General features: G+C 41.5%; 1 protein-coding gene across 2 annotated transcripts in view; it reads left to right on the top strand.

Annotated features, from left to right (window-relative positions):
- Positions 1-18174, top strand: part of SARNP (SAP domain containing ribonucleoprotein) — a 49766-nt gene extending 31592 nt beyond the window's left edge. For both annotated transcript variants that reach the window (XM_010839181.1, XM_010839180.1), the window contains 2 exons: positions 13690-13779; positions 17883-18174. In XM_010839181.1, the coding sequence (XP_010837483.1) occupies positions 13690-13779; positions 17883-17924 (132 nt within the window). In that variant the 3' untranslated portion in view covers positions 17925-18174. The remainder of the gene's footprint in view (positions 1-13689; positions 13780-17882) is intronic.
- Positions 18175-21922: the final 3748 nt, after the last annotated feature.

Here is a 21922-nt window from a genome sequence, read left to right as displayed (position 1 = left end):
AGCTGGAAGAATCTTGGGTGGCTGCAGTGATAAGTTTCATGAATCATTTGTGTAATTCTTTATTTTTGCTCACTGTTGGTGGGGATGAACCACTTCAGAATGAGAGAGAGATTGAACCTGCCTTGTTTTTGAGGAACTTGTCACTGAAATGTGTTGAGATACCAAAGAGAAAGTTGGGACAAAGAGTCAGTTCCACCTATAAGAGGACACCAGTGTCTTGTAGCATACAGACTTCATTATGGCTTGTCTCCATTCATGCTCTTCTGGGAGGCCTATTTGATTCTATCACGATTCCCTTCCACCATCTGAAATAAATGAATGTCTGTTTCTCCCTTTGAGCAGTGGGTTTTGATACAGAGGTTAGTCAGTTGGATATGGAGAGAAGGAAGTTCACACTATAGATTTAGAATTTTAGGGAATTCCCTGGTGGTCCAGTAGTTAGGAGTCCACGCTTCCACTGTCGGGGGCCTAGGCTCAAATCCTTAGTCAGGGAACTAAAATCCCACAAGCTGCATGACATGGCCACAAAGAACAAAAAAGAAGAATTTGGTCACCAGCCTTCTTAGAGTTTTTAATTGGGATTTGTTAGAGTTTAGGCATGTGTATACAAACCTTTTCCAAAGGAAGGACTTCCCTGGGGGTTCAGTGGTTTAAGGCTGTATGCTTCCAGTGCAGGGGTCATGGTTCAGTCCCTGTTTGAGGAGCTAAGTAAGATTCCATGTGCCACACAGCATCCCTCCCCCCCAAAAAAATACAAAGGAAGAACTGTGGGACAATGCATATGACATTGAAACTATAAGAGCTCTGAGAAACCATAAGCTATGGTGAGGAGTTTAGTAGGATTTTTTTTTTTTTAAGGAGTAAAAGATTAGATCCCAGGATAAGCTGGGAAAGTAACATGCTGAGTAGGCTTGGATTCTTTCTATCCACATATACTTAAGCAACAGTAATTGGGCCAAGTGCAAACTTAATCCTCTATTTCCTTTTCTCAGGGTGCCCCATGAGATCAAGAAAAATGCAAGTAGTAGGATTGTAGATAGAAAAAATGTCAGTATAGATCCTCTCAGTCATTGTATTTCATTGATAAAGGGCTTTGGGGGAAAATTTCCCTCCCTTCATCCTCCATCCTAGATTGTCAGTTTCCCAAAAAATGCTTCTTCCACTTGAAAAATTATATTATTTTAACTTACATGAATCAACAAGAAAAGATAAGAACAGGTTATATATTAGAAAGAGATGGCAGTTGAGAGTGGCTGTCAAGAGAAGATGAATTTCAGAAAAGCCAAGACTAACCCCACATAGTCCTCAGCATTTCTGGAAGCTTTTGGACCCCAGCCAAAATCTAACCAATCCTTTAAATCCCCTTCTGCTGCTGCTGCTGCTAAGTCGCTTCAGTCGAGTCCGACTCTGTGCGACCCCGTAGAGTGCGGCAGCCCACCAGGCTCCCCCATCCCTGGGATTCTCCAGGCAAGAAAACTGGAGTGGGTTGCCATTTCCTCCTCCAATGCATGAAAGTGGAAAGTGAAAGTGAAGTTGCTCAGTCGTGTTCAACTCTTAGCGACCCCACGGACTTCAGCCCACCAGGCTCCTCTGTCCATGGGATTTTCCAGGCAAGAGTACTGGAGTGGGGTGCCATTGCCTTCTCCGAAATCCCCTTCTAATTCATAATAATTTAAAAATAAATATTTGTTGTTTTTTTTTTTTTCTTCTGCCTCCTCCTTTAAGATAAAAACACATGCTGCTTCTATACCCGTCCATTTCTATACCCGTCCATTGGAACGAACCTTGAGGGAGTGGTAAAGGAGCTGTTTAAAGAGGAAACAATAGGGAAAACTCTCTGACCTCAGTTTATCCCCTCATCTGGTTCTTCATTTGTCCCTGCTGAGGAACAGAACTTGTCTTTTGTCTGTAACACAAATACATCTTTACCTCCCTCCTTCCCACTTCCCCCCCAACCCACTCTTCTCACTCCCTTCTATTATGGTTCCAATCAATGATGTCATTATGTGTGCCATTGAACCACTTGGCTATAGAAATTTGGAAGAGCAAAGAGGCAGAATGGAATTTTTCTCCTGCCCAGGACTGTTGAAAATGTATTCTAATTTTAACTAGAGAAATAGGAGTCAAGTTTTTCTTTGCTCAACTTCTACCCTCCCTCTGTGCCCTAAACCTCAGACAGACACTTTTTCCCTGGCTATGGATGAGAAGAAAATTGTGAAGAAATGTTAGGAGTATAAATTGAGTATTTTAGAGGAAAAACTTTAAAAATTGGGGGAAGCAAGATGAAATTTTTGGTGCTGTGTCAACACTTATGGTTAATGTTTTGCTCTGTTCACTGTAAATTGGATTTTTGAGAAGTTTCTAATAGAGGGTTATACTTCCCTAAGGTGTGTGGAATCTTGTACCATTTCACTTTATTTTTCTCTTATTTCATTAATTTCATTTGAACCCAAAGAACTAGAGGTATGAAAGTTTGTAGTAAGGAAAAACTCAGTCTTTTTTATTTACTATGCTTGATACCCCACCCCCACTAATGTCTTCGCATTCCTTCTTCTAACATGTCAGAACTGATGACTTTGATAAAAAACAAGTTTTATGCCTCTCTGTGGTCCCCCTTAGTCTTTGCCCCAGGAGTAAACAAACTCTGGAAGAGGAGGGGAATACTACATTCTTTTGAGTCTGCTTTACTTTTAAATACCTTTAACTGTTTTTGCCAACCAAGTTCTTGAGGTGAGATCATTCTCTGAATACCAGTTTTTAATTTTTATTTACTAAAAAAATTTTTTTGGCTGTGTCTCACAGCACATGTCATCTTAGTTCCCCAACCAGGGATCAAACCTATGCCCCCTGCAGTGAAAGCACAGAGTTTTAACCACTGGACCACATGGGAGGTCCCTGAGTGCCAGTTTTTTAAAAGGTGCCACTCTTGGTAGCATAAGATTTTTAAAACCCATCTGTAAATCATACCTGATTGTATGTCTAGTTGTATGTCTTAATTTTGGGGTGACCAGTAAGCTAGCCTGGCTGTCTTAAGCAGAGTAATGGCTGTCCAGTCTCCCTATGCCTGCTCAGTCATTCAGTCCTCTCTGATTCTTTGCGACCCCATGGACTGTAGCCCACCAGGCCTCTCTCCATGGGATTTCCTAGGCAAGAATACTGGAGTGTTTTGCCATTTCCTTCTCCAGGGGATCTTCCCAACCCTGGGATTAAACCCATCTCCTGTATTGGCAGGTGGATTCTTTATCATTGAGCCACTTGGGAAGCCATAGATACTCTCCCTGGCTCTGGGGAAATGTGAACTAACTGTCTGAATCCAAATCTGTCAGTCTTTCAAAATCTGTATGGAAGGAAAAAGGAGGGGGTTGATGTTTGTTTGTTTGTTTCGCGGGGATTTTGTTATGTGTTTGTGTTATTAATTCTTGGGAGGATACGTAATTTTAGTGTTCAGAAGTTCTTCATGATGTGAGAGCAGTAGCATTATAGGAATATTTAAGATGTATTTTAATACTTGAGTAATACTGTTTGTTGGGTTAACATTGCTAAGGAGTGGTAGCATTTTAAAGAATACAAATGGGTTTGATTCAAGTAAGGTTTGATAATTACATAGCTCATTTTCTTATGTACTCACCAAAACAGTAAAGTTGCTTTTTATGCCTGAAAGCTGAATCGGGTCAAAGAAAATCCTATAGATTTTGGAGTTGGGAATGGGAATGAGATAGAACATCATCAGATCATGAGATGTTTTATAGGAAGATCCTTGGTAGTGATGTTTGCAAACTAGCAAAGACCCTGTTTTTAATGAAATCTAAAGTCCCTTGTTAAGATTTAGAAAATGTTAACTTCCTTCCTCTCTTCCCTTTCCTTTACTACTCTTTTCTCATATTTTTTAAGATAATATTTTAACCCATTACCTTCTCATCCCCAGAGCAGATTGTTGGGACAGATATAGAAATGTATTTTCAGAGTGTCCCACATTGGGATTTTATATATACATTGAATCTTTAAATCCCTAGCAGTGGGACGTCCCTGGTGGGCTAGTGGCTAAGACACTGCGTTTGCAGTCCATGGGGCCCAGGTTTGATCCCTGGTCAGGGAATGAGATCCCACATGGTGCAACTAAGACCCAGTGCAGCGAAATAAAACAAATAAAATATATTTTTAAAAAAATCCCTAGCAGTGAAGATACCTTAATGAGAAGGAGATCATTTTTGAAATACTTGGTGTCTGGGTATTAGAAAGTATTTATTGGGTGAGAAGTTTATTCAGGTATAGAGTAGAGGAGGCAGTTTTAGAGTTTTTACTATCCTGTTCATGCTTGGGTATGAAATGTTTCAGGAGGAAGAGCAACTGGAAATGAACAGATGTACAAGATGAGAGGTTTTATATGATGGATCTCTTTAGTGCTCTAAATGAACAAGCAAAACATATGAGCCTTAAGACAAGAGCATCTGTTCTGTCTGTTCTCCACTTCATTGAAACTTCCTCTGTATCAGTTCTATAGAAAAAAACAAAACCTTTGTGTGCTTGAACCTGTTTGCCTCTCTTTTCCCCACATGCCTGAGGTGTTCCCTGATCTTGTTTTGGCATGTTCTTCCTGTATTGAACTGCACTGGTAAGAGTGTCTGCTCCTCTATTTCATTTCTAAGAAGGCAGCATGACTCATGTCCCTTAGAGTCAGCTGTGATTCCTTTCATTTTCCCTTCACATTCCTGCAACTGAGATAACCTGTTTGTAGGAAGCAAAAGCTTTTTTGGAAGGCCCCTAGTACTTTGGGGGAAAATTTGGAGTGGACTGGCAGCCTTGTTTGGTTTTGTGAGGTTTTGTTGTTGAGGCTGGGAGATTGGGGGGTTTTTGTTTGTTTTGTTTTGTTGGTCTGTACTGTCTCAAAGCTATTTGCAATTACTCCCAACTGTTGCTGCATGTAAAAGTTACCAGGGGTCTCTTACAATTCCCTAGGCTCTTCCTTTTGAGATTCAGATTTTATAAGTTGGGGGGAAGCCAGAAATCTGTCTTTTAAAATATCTCAGGGGAAAAGAAACTGTTTTCCTAGTGTTCATTGTAAATTTTTGAATGCTCAGGTAACTGTAGTCCTTCATTCTCTGTGTATTTTAGTTAAGACAGAATTTGCTTCCCCTCAGAAGTTTTTAGCTTCCCTCTACTGACTTCTTGACATTTCTGCCAAGCTCTGCATCACTTATCCTTAAGAGCAGCAGCTTCCTGGCTTTTAAGTGAGGGAGGTTGGGATTTTAATAGAAATTTGGCTTCCAGGGGTCTCAAGTGTGAAGCCTTCATTTCCTCCACGTTCCTTGCTTTGTCCTACAATCAGCTAGAGCAAGACCGAGACGACCTCCTCCTCGGGGGTTAGAAAAGAGTGGGGGTTGGGGGAGAAGCTTGATTTGGACAAGAGAAAAAGTGATGGGAGCTGGTGACTCAGGAGAGTATTTGGTTTGAGCTCTACTGGGGCTTTAGATACTGTAAAGATATGAGGAGATAAAGTTCTTGGTCATCTCTACTTCTGGTGTAGTTTTACAGTTCTTGGCACCCTTCTAGCCCTAGAAAGTTGATTCTGATCTTAATAGCTAAAAGATTATTGAGAGTAAGTAAGATTGTAGTATTGGGAGATGTGTTGTGTGTATGTGTGTGGCAGGCACATTGGAGTATCTCTTTACTCTGTGTGTGCTAAGATCATGGCATACCCTCTGCTAGTCCAGTCCTTCACTTTTAGTCCTGCTTAGGCTCTGTGCATTGGTTTTTAGGACCACCTCAAGTTCTGTGGACTGACTGGCATAAAGGCTCAGGAATAAACATGTTCAAATGAATATCAGAAACTGGGGCAGGGAGGTGACAGCTGTGTGTTTAAGCATTGAAGTGTTTCTGAGGGAAAAACCATCAGTTGCTGTCATTCACTCTGAGAGTATGAAATTAGAAGCCCACTCACCCTGGAGTGTTTCATAACCTTTACCTCTGGGAAGTCAAGGCCATGTCATTATTAATCTACCATCGCCTGAAAGCCCCCAGGCTCTGCTTTTCATCCTGCCATCAGTCACATGGCAGTGAAAGTCAGGAAAGTCACCAGAAGGCTCCTGCTTTCCTTTTTGCCTTACTGTTACCTTACATTCCCTTGGAAAATCAGATTGGCCTGAGAACGATTAACATCTTAGTGTGGTAATTCATTTTAAAAAAGAGGCAGTTATTTGGGTTTTTTGCAAACTGTGATCTTCGTTGCTCACTATCAGCCTCCTTTCCATCACTTCAGGGAAAAGACTTCTGAGAAAATAACTGTTAAAGAAATATTTTTAAAAAGTGGCATGGTTTAGGTCCTGTTGGGAATATACATGAGACTCTTACATTGAACAGTGTTGGATGTGAACAATAGCTCAGTCTTTAAAACAGCTATAGGAGAAGGGCCAGTTCCAACTCAGCAGTACCTCAGCTTCCCTGAAATGCCCCTTTCTACTTGTAAGGATATATCTGACTGAATTTAGATTGGAATTTCTGCTTCTCACACACAGTATAAGAAGGGATGATATGAGTGAGCTGACCAGAAAAAAATACCTGGCTTGGTTAATTATTTTGGTTCCCTATCAGAATAGTAAGGCTATCTCTTATTTGAATTCAGTAAGTCCTCTTGCTTTGTGTTTGAGTATTTACTGAGTTCAGACTCCCTACATGAGCCTGGGTTATATTTGGGTCACTGTTGTTTTGTTTCTCCTAGTTTCTCTCTATGATCCAGAGTGACATTGGTAATAAGATGGAAAAAGGTGAATGCTTTTAACACAGAGCCCATGGGGTGCTAAATTAAGTCAGAATGGACACTTTTTGGTAGAGCAAATAACCCTAACACAGTAAACTTGAAACAGTATTCTTTATTGGATTCAGGATAAAATTAGTAAGTTTTGAAAAATGTTCACTTGAATTTGAATCTTGAAGACACGGGTTTTGTTTGGAAGATAGAGCTGGAACTCCGTTTGGGTAGAGGTTTTATCTTTGGTACTTTTTGTCGTAAAAAGAGGCAATCACTTTAGAAAGCATCTATGATATTCAGGCTGCCAGTTGTTGCAGCTGGTCCTCCACTTGGGACTTAATTTCTGGGTACGGTGTATACACCGTGAAAACATTGGCAGGAACTCTTAATTTAAAAATTCTAGGACTTCCCTGCTGGTCCAGTGGTTAAGAATCCACTTGCCAATGTAAAGGACACAGGTTCAATCCCTGATCTGGAAAAATGCAGCACGCCGGGGGGCAGCTAAGCCTGTGGGCCACAGCTACTGAGCCTGAGCTCTAGAGCCTGGGAACTGCAACTACTGAAGCCTAGAGCCAGTGCTCCTCAACAAGAGAAGCCAGTGCAGTGAGAAGCCCGCATATGGGAACTAGAGAGAGCACCTGCTCTCCACAACTAGAGAAAGCCTGCACACAGTTAACAAAGACCTCCTGCAGTCATAAATAAATAAATAATTTTAAAAAATAGTAATAATAAATTTCTAGCTATAACCTTGTACTTCCTTCCCCTTTCTTTTTCTTTCTTGGGGCATTGAGGTTTTTTGTTTTTTGTTTTTTTTTAAAAAAAGATTAATCCCATTATATTTAGGGAGGAATGAGTTCTTAAAGGGTCAGTAGCAACCCTGTGACTAACTGTACTTCATCTTATCTATTAAGTTTCAACTCTGGATCTGGGTGTTTGATCTCCATCTCTCTCTCTCTCTTTTTTTTTTTTTGCCCAGGCCTCAGCAGTGAACGCACTCTGTCCTAATCACTGAACTGCCAGGGAATTCCCTGATCACCATTTCCCTTTTTTAAAATTTGTTTATTTGGCTGCACCAGGTTGTATCATGCAGAATCTTTAGTTGCAGCATGTGGGAGCCCTGACCAGGGATTGAACCAAGGTCCCCTGCATTAGGAGCACAGAGTTTTAGCCACTGAACCACCAGGGAAGTCCCCCTGATCACCATCTCTTGATCTCATATTTCTCTCTCACCTCAATACTTCTGGCCTCTCCTTCCTGAATAGAAATATTTTCAAAACCACTTGCCAGGGACAGGCCGTATTACTCCAAACTTTATAGCAGTCAATACGAAGAGGAAAACAAAATTATACTATTTACAGTGATTACCAGGGCTTCCTTTGTGGCTCTGGTAAAGAATTCGCCTGCCAATGCAGGAGGCGAGGATTTGATCCCTGTGTTGGGAAGCTCCCCTGGAGAAGGAAATGGCAACCCACTCCAGTATTGCCTGGGAAATCCCATGGACACAGGAGCCTGGTGGGCTATAGCTCATGGGATCGCAAAGAGTCAGATGCGACTTAGCAACTAAACGACAACAGGGTTCAAAGTAAAAACTAACAAGTTACTCATCAAAAGCGTAATTATTTTGGGCCTGGGATTCAGAAAGAAAGATTCCCCATGGATCCTCACAGTGCAGTAATATAATGAACCACGGCACATATCTTTATAGTCACTCAGTTGTGAATTTATAAGTCCTATGAGGTTAAGGATCTTTTTTTTTTTCTTACTCATCTTTTATTCCCAATGCCAGAACATTATCTGACCCAAAGTAGACTCTCAGTGGATATTTGAATGACTAGTGGATGAATGGTTTAATTTTATAGTTTCAGTGTTATTGATGATGTTGATAGAAACTGATGTGTAATTTATGAAAGCATTTCCTCAAGGGCCTTAAGAGTACCTGGAATTGGGTCTATAGTGTTAGAGGTCAAATCCTTGCTCAGTTCCCTTGGACCTTACTTTATATAGATATCGGTTTTGGTGGTCATTAATTGTTAGGGATGATGAAATCAATAAAGCCTGGTAGCATAAATTTTCTTTTTTTAGGGTCCCAGGAAGAGAAGATGTAATAGTACCTGATAGAGAAGACTGGTTTTGCTGAGTTCTGTTCTGTACACTTAACCCTAAATCTGATCCTCTGTCCAAATATCATTTGCCTTGCAACTAAAGGAAATTATTTTGTTGTGTTGATAGTGAGTCTGATTCTTAACAACTTTTTTTTCCCCCTAATTTTTATTTATTTATTGTCTGCACTGGGTCTTTGTTGCCCTGTGCCAGCTTTCTCTAGTTGTGGTAAGCAGAGGCTACTTTTGTTGCCGTGTGTGGGTTTCTCTTGCTGTGGAGCACAGGCTCTAGGTGTACCAGCTATAGTAGCTGCAGCACACGAGCTCAGTAGCTGCAACACGCAGGGCCTAGAGCTTGGGCTCAGTAGTTGTGGCGCATGAGCTTAGTTGCCCTGTGGCATGTGGGATCTTCTTGGACCAGGGCTGGAACGGGACTCTTAACCACTGGACCACCTTTTAATAGCTTCTGGTGACTTCACTTGTAGTGTGGAAGAAGGACGTTAGCTTCAGAATTCTGCTGATGGTCTCGAACTTTGTTTCAAGGACCAGAAAGAAGCAGTTGAAATAATGCCTAACATTTATCGACTATCTATATGATAGATAGTTCCTATGTACTAAGCATTGTCACAGATATAATTTGTACCTTGGGGTGATCTGGGATGTCTCAGTCTTTCATATCCATTGTACAAGGATTGTCCAAGGATTTGCCAGATATGAAAGAGAAACAGGAAGAAAAATGAATTTTTAAAAGTTGAAGATGTCTTCTAAAGAGTTCAATTTGAAACTGTCTTATTCCATGATGGAAAATGCAGTGATAGTGATTCATGAAAACATTTGGCTTTATTGAATATATATCATACTTTGAGCCTTTTGCTTCTTACGTGGGCTGTCTCCTCTTTCACACAATTCTTTTGTTTTTATCTCTAAGCTTTTGAAAAGAAAAAAAAAGGCATTTATTGGGAAATGTGAGTCAGGATCGTGTATGCTAAAGTTATTGACGTCAGCCTTCTTCTTTAAGTCTTGAATGAGAAAATGGGGAAGTGATGTGGATCAATCAGTCCAATGCCTGTGTTTAGTCAGTGAGGACACGTTTGTCTTCTGACTTCGGATGCAAGTTGTGTTTTGAGGAGTTTTCACTTGATAGCAAATAAGGGTGCTTCAGATTCCAGTACTATTCAAGAGCGTGCCTGGAAAGAAAAACAATTTGTTAGTTGTTGAGGGTTTGTTGGGGGGATGTAGGGGAGGGATGAAGAAGGGAAAGATTTCCAAATGCATATGACACTGAGCTGCCTGCAGATGCACCCCATTTATGCGCTTGAACATGGCCTGGGGGAGCATTGGCCTGATGAATGCAGAGAGAGATGCGTTTTGATCGAGGTAATTTCCCTCAGATGGGTCTCACCATCCCACGAATCAAAACCTGTCAGCAAGGAGCTGAAGATGGAGTGAAGTTTATTGTACATTTGTTGCCATGTGACATCGTCACGCTAGAAGGGTCAAGTGAGAGAGATCATTAGAACTGTGTTGATTTCCTGGGCCTGTTGTGTACTTTCCCTGCAGGGCAAGGAGGAAAGAGGCTTTAGGAAGGGAGCTGAGGGGCACTGGGTAGGGAGGGAAGAGCAGGCATGCACAAATAAATAAAACCCTCACTGGTCTCTTCGGATGAAGGGTGTACAGACTGTTCATAGGGGATGGGAGGTGGGGGCATCTGTATTGTTTCCCCCGCCCCCTCCCCTTAAAGCCCCTGGTAGATTTGGAGCAGATGCTCTGCCTGGATCTCCAGGAGAGGCACCAAAGGATTAAAAAAGGGATCCCAAGGGGAAATCCTCTCATAACTAGCCTTAGTGGCTAGAGAAATATATCCGCTCAACCTCACCCACCCTTCTTTTTTCTTCCCTCATTCTTTCCTCACCTTTGAGCTCAAAAAGAAACACAGGAAATTTAAAAGTCAAACTCCCATTTTGGTATATACCAAAGTAGAGAACCAGAGGATAAAATGTCCCACACATTCCAACTGGACATAGGCTTTGTGAAGAGAATGGCCCTATGGTTTGTGCTGAGAGAATAGCTAGGTTTCAGCAGTAATATCTCCCTCTGTGATCTGAACTTGCTGAAATATCCCTGTGAATTGTGAAAGTTGCTCAGTCATGTGTGACTCTCTGCGACCCCATGGACTATACAGTCCATGGAATTCTCCAGGCAGGAATACTGGAGTGGGTAGCTGTTCCCTTCTCTGGAGGTTTTTCCCAATCCAGGGATTAAACCCAGGTCTCCCACATTGCAGCTGACCCACCAGGGAAGCCTGAAGTATACCTAGCACTGCATTGATTGGAAAAAAGCCTGTGGTGGAAAAAAGCCCATGGTGGTAGTTCAACAAGATATGGTCTAGTCCTGCCTATCCCCAAAAACCGCTATGTTCAGTTCAGTCGCTCAGTCGTGTCCGACTCTTTGCGATGCTGTGAATTGCAGCACGCCAGGTCTCCCTGTCCATCACCAACTCCCGGAGTTCACCCAAACTCATGTCCATCAAGCCGGTGATGCCATCCAGCCATCTCATCCTCTGTCGTCCCCTTCTCCTCCTGCCCCCAATCACTCCCAGCATCAGAGTCTTTTCCAGTGAGTCAACTCTTTGCATGAGGTGGCCAGAGTATTGGAGTTTCAGCTTTAGCATCAGTCCTTCCAAAGAATACCCAGGACTGATCTCGTTTAGAATGGACTGGTTTATTTCCCCTAAAGCTGCTTCCTGCTTAGCCTGGAGGCTTAATAAAATGGTTTGCTCATCTACAATGTTCTATAGAGATTCTCATTTTGAAATTTCCATTTACATCTCTTATTCACTTTTAGTGGTGGTAGACAAAATTAAGAAAAACTTCCTAGTGGCTTTGGTAAAGAAAAATATAGTGAGGCCTGGAATTGGAACAGACTGTTCCATTGGAACCCCTAATTCTTTTCATGCAGTTCAACATATGGAATAGCCAATTAGCCGAAATTAGAAACAAGTTCCTTTGAGAAAATGTTAGGTATGAGACTACTAATTGGAGTCCTTTCCCTAGATTCCTGGTTATAAAGTAGAGGCATATGGTTGGTAGAAAGGGGATGTGATCCTAGCATTGAGCTAAGGGTCCTCGTGATCCTTCTTCCCTTGGAAATTAAGCACTACTTCCATTCTGCTACTGTTTTTCCAAAGAAATGCTTACTTGAGATACCTGAGGTTTTGGTAAAGTTAAGAAGTAGGTTCTCGAGTAAAATGGCTTGGGTTCCATTTATGGCTCTGCTGCTTAACTGTTTGTGAGGCTTGGGCAAGTTAAATCTCTCCAAACCTCAGAGTTCTTACCTATAAAATGACCTACTATGTATGTCATAGTACCTGTTATGTTTAAGGTTGTTAAAACAGTTAAATGAGATATTGCATGTAAAGAACTTCATATAGTACCTGGCACATAGTAAGCACCCAAACCCAAATAATAGTGGCTATAATATAATAATGATTATTTTAGTTTATGATTATTAAAGACAAGAATACTTCTTTTTTCCTTTGAACCTGGCCCAGTGTTTTACAGTAGTTTAGATTACATTAATTATATGCCCACTGTGGATTTGCTGATGGTTATAATGAAAAAGGCAGACAAATTATGTAGGCAGTATTCTGTTCTACTAACACACTGTGATTAAGTGATGATAACTCATGTGTAGGATTCTTCAGTTCTTCAATAGCTACCAACTTTTCTTGGCTTCTTTCTTCCTTGCTAGAAGGCAGATGCAGCACAAGGGAGAAAATGAACGTTTCTCAAGCTGAAAGAACCAAAGTAAGACTGAGAAAGTACTCCTGACTACTGTGTTCAGAGAACTGGGCTAGTTAGACAGATTGAACACAGAAATATAGCTACCTTGCTTTTGACTAGGAGCAGGTTCCTTAGCAGAACAAAGACAACTCCATTGTTGGGGTTGAGAGTAAAGGTATTTTAAAAGTTCTTGTGTGTTTGTAGCTCTCTTGGTTGCCTTTCCTTTTGACTCTGGTTTTTGGGACACCCAGAGACACACACTGCCTACATACTGCAGGAATATGAACTTTTTTGGGCCTTTTTTGTTTTGTTTTGTTTAATCCAGCTCTGAAGCACCACACATAAGCTCAAAGGTTGTTTCAACACCTTTAACCTTACTTTCTTTGGTTACCTTTTGTAAATAAAGTCAAAGAAAGTGTCCTGGCCCATGATGAGGATGTTATGTGTCTATGTAGTAGAGGGTCTCCTGGGATATGTGAGAGGATAGGATCTTTGTCTAGATATGTTAAGTTCTAGAATATGCTTTTAGGGGTGAAGAAATACCCAGGAAGGCCACCTACTTTTAGATGTTTCTAATCTTAGGACTGGGCTTTTGATTACTGGTGACAGGCTATGAGAAGAAGGTGGAACAGGAGAAAATAACTGTTAAAGTTGGATAAAGTGGCAGGGTTTAGGTCCTGATGGGAATATAATATATATGAGATTCTGACATTGAACAGTGCTGGATGTGAATAGTAGCTTTAAAATGCTATAGGAGAATTGTTGTTATAGTCGCTAAGTCGTGTCTGACTCTCTTGTGACCCCCTGGACTGTTGCCCGCCTGACTCCTTTGTCTATGGGATTTCCCAGGCAAGAATACTGGAGTGGGTTGCCATTTTTAGTCATTCTAGGGACAATATGCTCTATGCTAGCTTGTTCAGTTTCCTGTTTTTTTCTGTTTGTGTGATCCTTAGTTCTTAACACAAGGTTGGCCAGCATATAATCAATAAACTATAATTTCACTGGTATTTGTCTTGTGAATGGAGGCTAGCTTGTTTCAACCCTTTTCTTTGTCCCTGAACAGTCGGAGGATGACGAAAAGCTGAAAAAGAGGAAGGAGCGATTTGGGATTGTCACAAGTTCAGCTGGAACAGGAACCACAGAGGATACAGAGGTAAAATATACCTGGAATGCTTCACAGGGCCTTTGAATGGAAAAACGAAGACAAACAGAATGGAGAAATGTTTTATTTCCCTGCTACTTCTTAGGTGCCTAAATGACAAGATTTTTGGTCCTTTGCTTGATACCTGTTTTCTGGATAAAGTGACCCTACTGAATTTCAGCAGTATACTTTAGTAATCCACTGTTAGAGCCAGTTAACCTAGTAGGAAAGAGCACAAGATTTTGAATCAGGTAAACTTGGTTAAGTGACTCTGCCACTTGGTATTACAAAATATTACTTATAAGTTATAGTAACTATTTGAATCTCAGGTTTATCATCTGGAAGGAGGAGATAATAAAACCTACCTCGAAGCAGTATTTTAATCATGAAGTGATTCTGCATAAAATGTTTGACAGTGTTTGTCATATTATTAATTATTTAGTAAGTAGCAATATCTCTAATTATCTCCAAGCAGATTTCTTTCATCATTTAATGCCACCATATTCAACCCAGACACAAATATCATTGTGCCTAACTTGCCTCTGAAATAGGACTGCTAAGACGCTTCAGTCGTGTCCCATAGATGGCAGCCCACCAGGCTCCGCTGTCCCTGGGATTCTCCAGGCAAGAACACTGGAGTGGGTTGCCATTTCCTTCTCCAATCTGAAATAGAACAGTTGGGGTCAAATGGGACATTTTTTTTTTTTTTTTTAATTTGTTATTGGCTGCATTGCACCACATGTGGGATCTTAGTTCCTTCACCAGGGGTTGAACCCACACCCCCTGCATTGGAAGCACAGTCTGTAAACACTGGATCATTGGGGAAGTCGAATGAGACTTCTTCTTCTTATTATTTTCTTTACATATGGTTTCTGAAAATGAAAGAACAGCTTTTGTTTGTCAGGATGTATGCATCCATTTCGGAGAAGGCAGTGGCACCCCACTCCAGTACTTCTGCCTGGAAAATCCCATGGACGGAAGAGCCTGGTAGGCTGCAGTCCATGGGGTCGCTGAGGGTCGGACACGACTGAGCGACTTCACTTTCACTTTTCACTTTGATGCATTGGAGAAGGAAATGGCAACCCACTCCAGTGTTCTTGCCTGGAGAATCCCAGGGACGGGGGAGCCTGGTGGGCTGCTGTCTATGGGGTCACACAGAGTCGGACACGACTGAAGTGACTTAGCAGTAGCAGTAGCATGCATCCATATACCAGCATTCTTTGGAGTAACATTCATTGAGACTGAGCATTGGCAGACTGCTCAGGGCATTGACAGACAATAATGATTTGCTGGTTTGAGAGTATCTATAATAGAAACCAAGTGTCAGCATAGGTGTACATGAACAGTTAAAATAATGATAGAAACTTCTTAGCTGGTGAGGAATTTCAAATGTTGCTTCTTCCATTTAATCCAAATTTATTTCTTTCCATCTGTCTCTAGAGATGACCTCTTTAAATCTGTTACCTTACACACTCAAAATCATATGGTCCCTATGAATAAATATCAGGGTCAGTTTTGTAATAAACTGAAAATTTCAGAATCAGATCAGTTTACATTCTTCATTAAGAAAAAACTAAGAATTTGCATTCTTTGTGCTGCTAATTCAAAATAAAGCATTACCTGTTGTAAGTAAATGTCCACCTGCTTGCTGACTTGCCAGGATGAGCTAGAAATAAACTTAGACTTGTTTTAATTCTGGTTAAAATTACGCCCTCTTTGGGACTTTTCTTGTGGTCCAGTGGTTAAGAATCTGCCTGCCAGTTCAGGGGACATGGGTTTGATCCCTGATCTGGGAATATCCCAACTTGCCACAGAGCAACTAAGCTGGTGCGCCTCAACAACTGAAGCCCATGTGCCTAGAGCCCATGATCCACTACAAGAGAAGCCTCTGCAGAGAAAAGCCCATGCACTGCAACTAGAGAGTAGCCCCTGCTCACTACAACTAGAGAAATACCATGCATGTGGCAACATACTTGGTACTGCCTTAAATAAATTAATTAAAAAAAAATTAACTCCCTCTTTGCCAAGAAAACTATTGTTAATTCAGGCATGCCCACTGAGTTGGTACATTTGACCTCCAATATAAGGCAGATGAGGATTTCATTGAGAAGAAAAGAATAATGGCTTTTATTGGGAGAGTTAGTATTTGTAAGGGAGTAGTAACGTTTGAGGCTGATGGAGTTTATATGAACCAGATGACTTTAATTTGATTCCAAAGAATTGTATCAGTAATCCAGGTGCAGTGGGCTGGGCTTGTATGCCCTCAGCTTTTTTTTTTTTTTTAATCATGTACCATACAGTACTTTGGCCACCTCATGCGAAGAGTTGACTCATTGGAAAAGACTCTGATGCTGGGAGGGATTGGGGGCAAGAGGAGAAGGGGACGACAGAGGATGAGATGGCTGGATGGCATCACTGACTTGATGGACGTGAGTCTGAGTGAACTCCGGGAGTTGGTGATGGACAGGGAGGCCTGGCGTGCTGCGATTCATGGGGTCGCAAAGAGTCGGACACGACTGAGCGACTGATCTGATCTGATCTGACCATACAGGATGTTGAATCTTAGTTCCCTGACTAGGGATTGAACCTATGCCCACTGCATTGGAAGCCTGGAACCTTAACTACTGGACCACGAGGGAAGGCCCACTTTTCTTCCCCATAGAAAGCAGAAAAATAATGTATTCCAAAAGATGGCAGAAATAAGAAATTCATCCTGACAAAAGTATAATATATTAAATACACTGGTATAATTCTGGTGGGACAGATTTTCCCTCTGAACATGTTCTCCTACTGACTGCCCCACCGGAGTCTGTCATACAACAGTTTTTAACCACTGCTTATTCTTATGTTGTGAGCAGACAGGAGCCGTCTTCAAATCCACAGATTCCAAGGAGAGAGTAACGTTATTTCTCAGAAGAACAGCACTTTCAATCTTGGAAGAGGGCATAAACATTTTATAGAAGCAGTACAGTTTAGATTAAATAGGCACATCATTCATCAAAGTGTAAAAAAGATGACAGGAAAAAAATACCACATTGTAAAATAAGATATTCAGATGTTGTGTGAACGTTTAAGGCAGCTGATGGCCAAAGTGGGTGTGTTAAGGAAGGTAGCTTGGATATGGAGGTGATTTTACATCTAGAGGAGTTCTCTTCCTGACCTCAGTGACTGAGCACTGGCAAACAAACAGGTCTTCTTCCTCGAGGCCAGTGATACTTGAGGTACCAGATGGTTTCATTTTTCAACTATGGTCTAAAGAAAGGGTTGAGTTGAGCCAGAATTGGAATCAGCCAAAAGAGGTAGCAGCATACTGAACAGATCACCAACATAGTGATGGTAACTCCTCAGTTGGGACCTTTAGGGATGAACCAGAATAACAGGAAGCCAACAAAGCCCCAGAAAACGTTCATCACGATCAGCTTTTCTTTTTAATCTAAATTAAACCTCTGAATGGAATTTTGGGAAAGATTCTTTGCTGGGGACAGTGGTTAGAGTGAGAACTTGTACTATTTCGTGAGTCACTTACAGAAGAAAAATATCTTTCTCTTCCTCTATCCATTTTGTGCCCTCTCTCCAACAACTGACTCCTTTAAAGAAGATCCATGTTGGGGCGGCCCCCACCCACATTTATTCTGTTATCATTGAAGATTTATCTATGGATTTGGAGGCCTAAGAAATAGTTCCTGATCAGGCCTAATTGCCCAGAAGGGCATCCGCTTCACATTCTCCATGATACAGTATTGGTCAGCCTTTTGTGCTTTGAAATTTTCCATTTCCCCACTTACTGGAAGACTTTCCCCAGCCTTTTGAAGGATCCATTGTTTCCAGGCTAACTTGCTGTACAGCTGAGTGGCCCTCTCTCCTTTTGGAATCTTGGCTTTTCTAGCACTCTTCTTTTTTTCCTCCTCCCCCCACCCAACCCCCACCACCTTCCACCAAACTGCCCTTAGTGGATAAGAGAGATTTAGACATTAAATCTCTGGCTGCCAGCTTAAGCGTGGCCTTCCCTCCTTCTTGGACCTTGTGGTAGTCCATGTGAGTTTGGATTAAAGCAGCCAGGAACCTGAGCCACTGTTGTCTTGCAATCTAATTTTTTTCTTCTTGCTTCTTTATAGGCAAAGAAGAGGAAAAGAGCAGAGCGCTTTGGAATTGCCTGATGAAAAGCTTTTGATGCTTTCTGTTCTCCAGTGGTTTCCACCTCTTTGACTCTTCCTGGTCACATATATACCTAAATGCACAGTTATGTGCTTAGGTCCTGCCTTGCAATGAGGGAGCATGTACCCTGGGTACATCTGTGAACTCCAGCAGCAGTTTGACTTATTGCAGTTCCAACTTTAAGGGTTTTGTTGTTGTGTTGTTGTTTTTTAATTATTATTTTGCTTGTTAATAAAAAAAAATAGAAAAAAGAACAATGTGTTTTCTCAGGTGCTCCTTTGAGTTCTTAGAGCCAGATTAGACCAGATAAGGAGATACTCACCAAATATTATAGAGAATTAGCAATAATGCCTTTATCCTTTAGAAAAGAGAACAAGGAAAAGGATTGAGTATGTGCCTTTAAGCCTATTTATTTCCTTCTCTCATACTCACAGGCATCCTTTTACTTCTTTATTCTCCATGAAGAGGCCAAGTTTCACCATGAATTTTTGCTTCAACAGGTTGAAATGACCCATTAGAATAAAATACAATACTGTAGGTTTTAGGAGGTGCAAAGTATATAAACACTAGGGCTAGAGATTGGTAGTCTATTACAGAATGGAGTGTAGAGTGCTTATTCTGGAGTCTGGAAAGACCCTAATTTCAAGAGTGACTTAACAGGTTGCATTTGAAGCCAACATGTGGAATCCTGTTGGTCATGCAGTTCAGGAAAGCAGTTTGGCTGGGTACCCCTCAGAACTAGAAGAAAGTGTGTAGGGATTCAGAGTATAACAGGATGTCAGAGGTGTTAAAGATTATTGCCTAGATTGTTGGGAACGTAAGCTGTAGACTAGAGCCTTCTATTTTCTGATCAAGCTACACTAGTTTGTTTTCTGTTGTAGAAACATGCTTTTGCAGTTTTGGTGGCAGTTTTTCTTGGATATTACTAAAATCCATTTTCCTTGCCAAGCCTCCTACTTAGGATTTGGCTCTCCCTAAGCAGGGCTGCTTATCTGCATATGAATTTCATGTAGATCTGAGACCTGATACCTAATCTTTTTGGACATGTTGGTATAGGGTTTCTCCTCTTAATCTTTAGTACTATACATCTATATAAGGTTGGGCTTTGTTTGGGTTTTGGTAGTAAAACTTAAGAACCTGGCACCTTACCTGAAGACTCTGGTTTCATGACCAGATCTCATGTTGCTGTGGTGTAATTAATTCATTGTTCCCGTTTCTGCTAACACCTCTGTTTGGTTTTATAATTAATAGAAGAATAATGTTTGATCATCTTCCTAACAAGAACCTCTTTTCACAAAGTCTCTTTAGTTCCTGGAGGACAGGGACCTAAGTTTAGATGCTTTAGGAAAAACGGTGTCTTGGGGAGCAGATGCAAAGACTGCGCATTTGTTGTGAATTTTGCCCCATTCTAAGACTTTGGAGAAATGTGCAAAAGGGAAGGTTGATTAAACTTCCTCCTCTTCTCTCTTGGGCTCTACTGTCTGCTTCCCTTTTCTTTAGGCCCTGATCCTAAAGCTAGCTTTTCCTCTTTCACTCTGAAAATGGAACCAGAGAGAGAATTAGTTCAGTTTTGTATCTTTACAGAGATTATAGATTCAGTAAGGGTTTTCTACCCAAAATAAGAGATAAAAGAATAGAGCAGACACTCATAAAGAAGAGTGGAGCACTAAGTCCTTCAGAAGTTTTCTTCACTTTGTTTCCTTATCCTCTGTAATGTTCCAGAAGGGTATTCAGACTCCGCACCCCCATCCTCTGTCCCCTGGATTCTCTTCCTGAAGCCTAATCATTCTTCTCCATACTTAACTCACTTTCCCCATATTTTTGACACAGCTGTGTGTGAAAGTCGCTCAGTCATGTCTGACTCTTTGCAACTCCATGGACTATACAGTCCATGGAATTTTCCAGGTGAAAATACTGGAGTCGGTAGCCATTCCCTTTTCCAGGGAATCTTCCCAACCCAGGGATAAAACTCAGGTTTCCAGGATTGCAGGTGGGTTCTTTACCAGCTGAGCTACCAGGGAAGCCCAGAATTGCTCATCAGGTTTGTGTGGGTTTTTTACTAGCCTTTTTCATCCTATTCCAGCAGCTGTTCTTACGTTGGTCAGAAGTCTCTCACTTCCAAGCCTGATCACCAAATCCTCCTCTTCCTGTCTCGCTATAATCATTCCATATATACTTTCTGAGCATGACTAGTTCAGGATCCCTACGATTTTTACTAATTCTGTCCTAAAATAGTAAGTCCTTTGAGAAGCAGAACAGGCATCCAGCCTTGCAGTTCTTTATCTGGGATCCAAGTACCCTTCCTTCCTATCCTCCAGTCTCTTGAGTGTAGCTAATCCAGGATCCAGATGTAGTTGGCTAACTCCAGGCTGCTTTTCCCTGTTTTGAAGCTGTGACATTCTCTGCATACCTGGAAGCTCTTAATGAGGGAGTCTATAAAAGATGCGGAGAGAGCCAGCTTCCTCCGCTGTAAATCTGCACCTTTTTATGGTTCTCTAGGATCATTCTGTTTTTCTCCACCATCACTATAAACCGCCCTTCCCCCCACCCCAAATCCTGGGAATTTACTTCTGAAGATACAAGGCTAGAAGCTTGTGTGGGGGCGAGGGCTATAAGGAAGGAAGATGCAAATAACAGCACTTCTTGGTGTTGGGTCTTGTTGCCATGTCAGATCAGGTGGAAGGAAAGACCTAATATAAATAAGAATATGAATGTATTCTATAATAAATGTTTTTCCCTGTTCTCTTTCATGAGGACCCCCTGACAGTGTTACTCATCTCTGATTATTGGACTCCACCAAAATCTAATGTCCCCCTCTCTTGCAACATATCAACACACTCTTCTTGTATTTCCTTCCAAAGGGACTGAAAAATACCAAGTTTTGCGATTTTGGACTTCCATTGAGCCTAAAGTACTTCTAGCTTTCTCTTTATTTCTTTTCCTTTCTCAGTTATCCCTGCCTTTAATTTTTCTCTCTCTCATATCACTATTAATAGAATGAAATATTGTATAGCAACTACTTCGGTATAATTCCTTGTTCTGCCACACTAGCTCAACTCTCCAAGACCCTGGGCAAATTATTTAATCATTCTTAACTCTTCGATTCTGTGCCAATAGCAATCTTATTGTGAAGGTTTCTGTGAGAACTGATACTGTCATATTTATGTAAGGAGCACAGTTTGCTTATCATATATTGTAGAGTAATCATTCAGTAATTATTAGCTCTTAATTTTACTTGGTGATTTATAGTAGAAGTACTTTCTTTTTCCTGAATAAGTTACAGCTAGGAGTAGGGGGCTGAGTGTACTAGTTTGAGAGTGCATGTGTGTGCATACCACATACGCAAATGCTTTGGGGGATTCTGAGAGTGAGAATAGGTAGGAGTTGTCCCAGTTGTTCCCTTACACCAAGCTCACTGACAAGAAAGCTGGCTTTGTGGCTGGCGCATTGACTTCTGGCTTCTGCCCCACCATACACCAGAAGCTGTAAATGCCCCTATCTACTGGTTTTTAGCTTGGGGCCCCTGATGTGGGCAGAGACAAAGTATAGGGTAGCTACTCATCCATTAGGTTGCAGATGTTTGAGGGTAAACATCATCTTGTAACTTCTTGGTGTTCTCAATTGGGCAGGGTGGGGGATCTGTTTTTACCTGGGGCAACGAGGGTAGGTATGGATAAAGCAGCTCCTGGTGGGGAGAACACAGTGTAGCACTTCAGTCCTCCCTGAGCTTGGTAGTTGGTCCGAGGTGGGGTCAGTCTGCTGATAGAACTGACAGGGTAGGGAAAGAACAGGGGCACACTGAACCCATATTGTGCCCCATTCTGGGTCAGACTGATGTCACAGGAACTTTCCTACTTGCAGTTACAGGCAGGATTCTTTTGCTACCCGCCCCCCCACCCCCACCAATTTGTATGCCCTGGGAAGTGTGCTCCAGGGACATGGGAGACATTTTTATAGTAGAATGAAAGTATTTAAGATGCTTAACCAGTCTTGGAACACC

Source organism: Bison bison, unplaced genomic scaffold, assembly GCF_000754665.1.
Source record: "Bison bison bison isolate TAMUID 2011002044 unplaced genomic scaffold, Bison_UMD1.0 scf7180017864115, whole genome shotgun sequence".
In the NCBI taxonomy this organism is placed as follows: Eukaryota; Metazoa; Chordata; class Mammalia; order Artiodactyla; family Bovidae; genus Bison; species Bison bison.
Note: the sequence above shows the minus strand (reverse complement) of the source record. Positions and strands in the feature narration are given on the sequence as shown.